This window comes from Varanus komodoensis, unplaced genomic scaffold (assembly GCF_004798865.1).
Source record: "Varanus komodoensis strain SLA01 unplaced genomic scaffold, ASM479886v1 scaffold33, whole genome shotgun sequence".
Lineage (NCBI taxonomy): Eukaryota > Metazoa > Chordata > Lepidosauria > Squamata > Varanidae > Varanus > Varanus komodoensis.
Window position 1 is genome coordinate 11,687,279 of NW_025335817.1, and position 6,330 is coordinate 11,693,608.

Here is a 6,330-nt window from a genome sequence, read left to right on the forward strand (position 1 = left end):
GCTTAAGGTGTCATCCTATTGTGCTGTATGGATAAGCAAAGGCTTGCCTGTGACTCAGAATCTTTCCTCTGTACAGGCAATTTGGATGCATTAAATGTGCTTTATTGAGTGCTGTTGTTGATGTATGTTCCTGTGGACTAAGCCCCACACACGGACATGCATGCACACATGCATGTGCACCAGTGTTGTTTTTAATTTCTGCATGTAAGGTATTTATATCACATCTTTCCTCTAGGAGTCCACAGCAGACATACGTCTTCTCTTCTCCATTTTATCCCCACAACAATCCTGTGAGGTAGATTTCACTGAGAGTCACCCAGTGAGTTTTACAGCTGAGTGGGAACTAGTTCAATGCTAAAAAGTCTGAAATTTCTCTCCTAAGGTTTAGTTACTGGCACAAGAGCTGCAAACTAAATGATGAAGTGTCTTTGGTGTTTTTTGAGGGGGTAGTAATTTTACCCCACCTCATAGCACCATGTGGCCTTTGAGCACTTCTGAAGTTGAATTTGCCCCTCAGACTGAAAGTGGTCTAACAGCCATGTTTTTACAAGAGACTAAATTAGCATCCCTCCCCAATTTTCCATTGGACTAATTTTGCGAATTGATGGCTGGAATAATAATCCCAACTCCTACTATCTTAGGGGGAGGGTCTCTTTGGTGGGGACACCCAGGCTTTTGGACTCTCTGAGAGCCAGTAGCTTCTATACTGATAACTTCTTGGCACCATCTTGTTTTATGTTGGCTAGAGTATTATTTGTATGTTTCTGTTTCATATTTGCTCTTTTTAGCTTATTTTGTTTTGTTGTTACCATTTTAAAGTATTATTGATTGCATGACATTTAAAAAAAAAGTTTAGTGTCAACCTGAAAAGGTGCTTGAAAGCTCACGTATAACATCGTATAAATAAAAATACATCAAGCTAATAAATTAGGGCATTGATCCAGCATGCTACTCAGTGTCCCTTCTCTGCAGCAAAATCAGAAATATTGCTTATCTGGATTCTAAAGTCTGGATTCTGTCCCCTCACCCACTGAAACTTAACCATATAATAATAGTTTTTTATCATTCCCCCAAGATAAGCTTTGCTGTGACCTACTTTGGTGTCCAGAAGTGCTGGTCTGGCAGATGGTGTCTCGGCATAACCAAATCCCTCTTTGTCAACTGAATTTTCAGTGTATCACAAGCTCTGCCTCCATCCCTCCCCGGGGCCTTTTATTGTCCTACCCTTTTGAATTGCATTCCAGATGCCACTCCTAACAGGTAGCTCTACTAAATCAACCTGGACCACCTCTGTCTTCCAACCTCTGTCAAGTCCTCTTCTCATCGGATTTTAGCTCACTCTGCCGGTGGGAAAAGGGAAGGCCAGCTCTCTTTCCTATGCCATGAATAAGCCAAGAGTCACTGACAGGCATTTAAAGAATATACAAGGCATTCTGGCCTGGTGTCGAGATAAAAGAAATGTTTATCGGAAAAGGCTGATCCTCATGAGTCAAGGATCATGCAGACACAAGACAAGACAGATTTTCAGGCCTCCAATACATGGGGAAGCACCATGCTTAAGCGACAGGGTTTCTGCCTTCTCTGTCAAAGGTCCCAAGATCTGGCCCTGATATCTATCTGCAAGTGTGGCTGGAAAAGCCTTCTGTCTGAAAACATGGAAATCTATTCCCAGACATTATATGTGATGCTGACACAGGTGACACAGGTGCTTTGACTTCTTAAAAAAATAAACCCTGGATATAAATCTAATAAATGAACAAGGCAGCTTCTGGTGTTTTCCAGCACACAACAGGTTAAAAAGGGGGGGGTGGTTCTACTCATCTGGGATCATCCATGCCCACTGCATTTCTGCTTAGGGCCTGGCTCATTGTGATGTTTCCCCTTGCCTGTGCCCACTTTTCCATGCCAGTTCCTGCAGAAAAACAAATATCATCTTTACTAAGGACAGGGAAAACTTGACAGAGTGGGTGCTCTGCTTGCTCTTTGACTGGAATTGATGCCTCAGTGCATGCTCAGCACTTTCGTTCTTTCGTTCTTTCTTTGGTGGTGGGGTGGAATGCTGCCTTCTGATTCAATTCAAGAGCCAGAGGGAATGACAAATCTTGTAGTTTTGGCAAGAAATAACGCTCAAAGTATGTCTGCGTAAGAAGAGAAGCCCCACAAGTTCTTCCTTTTCCCCAGAAAGGTTTTCTGTCATCTGGTGACTCCCACTACCTTTCAAAGGACTTTCTGTACTTCAAATGAAGGTTGAGGAACTGGAAGGGAATGGACTTTTACAAGTGGTAGGCATGTCATGAGCAGAGCCAGCTAGAGCTGGGGGGGGTCAGACTAGATGGCCCAGGAGGGCCCTTCTCACTTGCTCTGTTTCTATGTTTCTAAATCCAGTTGAAGACAACAGCTGTTTTTGTTTGTTTTCCTTTGTTCCTCTTAGTCTTATGCAAGCTGTCAAATCTCTCAAGATATCTTCCCCCAAAGCTCACAAGGAAAGCTTGCATTTTTTTTTCTTTGCAAATCAGTGTGAGCCAAAATGATTTTGCTCGCCATTAAATACAACCTCCACACCATCATTGTCACCATGTCTTAAGGAATGTTTACCTTGAATGTTGTTGTTAGTTCCAAAGTCATGTCTGACCCATCGCAACCCCATGGACAACATTCCTCCAGGCCTTCTTATCCTCCACCATCCCCCGGAGTCCACCTAAGCTCACGCCGACTGCTTCAGTGACTCCATCTAGCCACCTCATCCTCTGCCGTCCCCTTCTTTTGCTGTCAATTGTTCCCAGAATTAGGCTCTTTCTAGTGAGTCCTTCCTTATTAGGTGGCCAAAGTATTTGAGTTTCATCTTCAGTATCTGGCCTTCTAAACAGCAGTCAGGGCTGATCTCTTCTAGGACTGACCGGTTTGATCTCTTGTGGTCCAAGGGACTCACAGGAGTCTCCTCCAGCACCACAATTCAAAGGCCTCAATCCTTTGGTGCTCAGCCTTCCTTATGGTCCAGCTTTCTTAGCCATACATTGTAACTGGAAAACCATAGCCTTGACTATACTATATGAACTTTTGTCAGCAGTGCGATGTCTCTGCTTTTTAGTATGCTGTCTAGATTTGCCATAACTTTCCTCCACAGGAGCCAGCGTCTTTTAATTTCTTGGCTGTAGGCATCATCTGCGGTGATCTTGGAGCCCAAGAAAATAAAATCTGTCACTACCTTCATTTCTTCCCCATCTATTTGCCTGGAAGTGAGAGGACTGGATGACATGATCTTAGTTTTCTTAAAGTTGAGTTTCAAGCCCACTTTTGTGCTCTCCTCTTTCACCAACATCAGGAGGCTCTTTAGTTCCTCTTCACTTTCTGCCATTAGAATGGTAGCATCTGTATATCTGAGGTTGTTGATATTTCTCCTGGCAATCTTAGAGATGTTAAATATTAAAGATGAATGTTAGAGATGTTAAACCTCTTCCTGTGTGAAGACTGAATTCTACTTCCAAGATTTTTGTTGATGATAACAGCCAATGGCGAAAAGATGAAGACAAAAATAGAGCCAAAATACCCCTCTATACCTGCATATTTTGGCTTAATGTTCTTCCTGCCAGGAAATAAAACTTAGCAGAGACATTTCAGTTTTACAGAATGGTGATGGGGGAAAGGGTTGCAAAGAAGCACCACCAAATAATTGCTGCTGGAGAAAAGGGCTAAGGGAAGGAGGTGGGTCTGTTTGAGCAGTCAAGAAGCCACGAGGGGTATCAAAAGACTACCATAAAAGACAGGTGAAAACCAGACAGACAGCTGCAATTTCACAATATGTTTGTGTTCTCAATACATTTCAAGAGGTGCTTCTTCATCAAGGGCAATTAAATTCTTCAGGGTTTTTAAGAGACACACAGAACTACCTGCTTTTAACTAGTGTGCCTCATCTTCCTCGGAGTCTTCCCTGTGGCATTACAAAATTCTGATTTAAGGGGTCATAACAATCACAATATTTGGGAAGACTTTCTTGCTCAGTAGCAGAACATGTGTTCCAAGTGGGGAAAATTTTTCAGTGAATGAAACAGCATGGTCTGAGAATGGTGTTTTAACAACTGAAACATTTACCAACCCTCTTCTTCCTCTTCCTCTTTCCAACCTATCACAAATGCATTGGTTACAGAGGTTTGGAGTGCATTTTTTCCTATTATGCATTTCAGTGGTTACAGAAAGACCTTATTTTGTTGGATAAAAACACTGCACTTTCTTTCACAGAACTAAGGGAATTGTGCCTGTATTTCAGATAAGCCAACCTCACAGGGCTGTTGGAAAGGGAGTGACTGCTCCAGGCAGATTTTGTGGCTGAGAGAATACCTGCATGCAGGCTGCCTGAATTCCACTGCTGCCTCTTCACAACTGCACTCCATGCCACACTCATCTGCTTGGATTCTCTTTAGAGTAACCATTTATGCAGTCTCCCCAGCAGAGGACAAAGTAGACCATTGCTTTGCATTAGAGCTGCAAATGCCAGGTTATATGAATAGATGCACATCTACAAGTAACTGCTCTTCTTTCCAAAGAAATACAAGGCACCAGTATGGAAGATGCTCACCAGGGGACTACTGGGTCTCCACACTCAGTCTACTGTCCAGGTGCTGGTTGTGGAAGGGCTTCAGGGTCCCTGCTCTGTTTTCACTTTATCTTTAAACTAGATGTGGACTGTACAGTCCCTCAAATGTACTGTAAAATAGGGCATATAGTGGTAGTGTGTGAGAGCTGGTATGGTAGTGAGCATGTTGGACTGGGGACCTGGGTTCTAGTCTCCGGGTTCCAGTCTCCATTCAGCCATGAGGCTCACTGAGTAACAATGGGGAACAAACTCCCAACCCAGCCTACCTCACAGGTTTCCTGGGAGGATGAAATGAAGCTATGCATGGCTCCTTGGGTTCCTCAGAAGAGGCAAATGGCAGGATATAAATGTGATGGAGCAATAGTAATCGTAATAATATAATCAGGCAAGTTATATGTTGTGAATTAGCCATGTACAAGTAGTTACAAAGGGTCAAATTGTAGGTTGGGGTCAGGGAGGAATTTGTTCAGCTCATTCATGGGACTCTAAAAACAGTGGGGTGCAGCGTATGCTTTACAATCTGGATAATTTTGTCTGTGAATAGTGCCAGTAACCATGCTGTTTCTTCCTTTTGCTCTTTTGTTTTATCTTCCAGGCATTCCAGATGGGATTGTCACATGTAAGTTTCTCCTTGTTTTAGTGATCAGACTAACAAAATCTGCTGTCTTACAAAGGTGTATAATGGGGGCAAAGCGTAGAGGATTGTTGCTATTACTATTTTTATTGTTATTAGGAATATGGTCTGGAGGAAGATGGCATTCCTGCTGTGCTGAGGCTAGGTTTGGGTGAGAGCCTGGAGACTCTCAGGTTGGATGTCAGGAAGTATTTCCTGACAGTTGTAACCCCTAGGGCAGTGATGGTGAACCCTTTAGAGACCAAGTGCCCAAACTGCAACCCAAAACCAACTTATTTATTGCAAAGTGCCAACCCTGCAATAAAACCTGAATACTGAGGTTTTAGTTTGGAAAAAACTACTCATACATAAGAAAACTCAAAGCTAAAATCTTGTGTTAATAAAAACAAATGTATTAAAACTCACAGCCAGTCCAAGCAAATATATATATATATCCTTGGCAGTGCACTGACCGGCCATGCAAAAGCTCAGATAAGTCGCAGGTAATGAGTTGCAGCTCATGACATCATCGCCTGGTGCCGCTTCTCCTTTCCGAGCGTGCGCATGGCCGCTATGTGCACTGTTATCTGATGCTTGGCTGCTGGGGCGGATGCTGGGGCGACTTGGATTGTGTACTGACAGAGAGGGCTCTGTGTGCCCGCTGCGGCACGCCTGCCATAGGTTTGCCACCACTGCCCTAGGATATGGAAGAGAGGTGATTGAGGCCCCATCAGTGTAGGTGTTCAAGGAGAGATTGGACAACCACAGCTGGCTGGAACCAGGGGTCAGACTAGATGGCCTGGGAGACCCCTTCTGACTTGCTTGGTTTCTACATTTCTGTGCCTGGGGACTTTTTGGGACACTGCTTTAGCTATTAGGAAGAAGGGTGAAATATCTGATATGCCAGTTTTGCCCAACTTGGTGCCTTATGGATATACTTGAACTTTCATCCAGCTGGCACAACCAATGGTTTAAGAATGCTGTGAATTTTACTCCAAAATACCTGGATGACACCAGGTTGAGGAAAAGTGCTATGAGCTCTTAGACCAGGGGTTCTAACTGCACATAAGATGGGGCTAGCAGTATGCTTCAGGTAGAATTCCAAGATTTGCCTTCATATCCTCCC

The 6,330-nt window shown here is 43.6% G+C and overlaps 1 protein-coding gene across 3 annotated transcripts in view; it reads left to right on the forward strand.

Annotated features, from left to right (window-relative positions):
• NTRK3 (neurotrophic receptor tyrosine kinase 3) overlaps positions 1-6,330 on the forward strand; it is a 516,845-nt gene that overhangs the window by 190,489 nt on the left and 320,026 nt on the right. For 2 of the 3 annotated variants that reach the window (XM_044438931.1, XM_044438933.1), the window contains exon 9: positions 5,187-5,210. The exons of the other annotated variant lie outside the window; for it this stretch is intronic. In XM_044438931.1, coding sequence (XP_044294866.1) covers positions 5,187-5,210 — 24 coding nt within the window. The remainder of the gene's footprint in view (positions 1-5,186; positions 5,211-6,330) is intronic. 3 annotated transcript variants of the gene reach the window in all.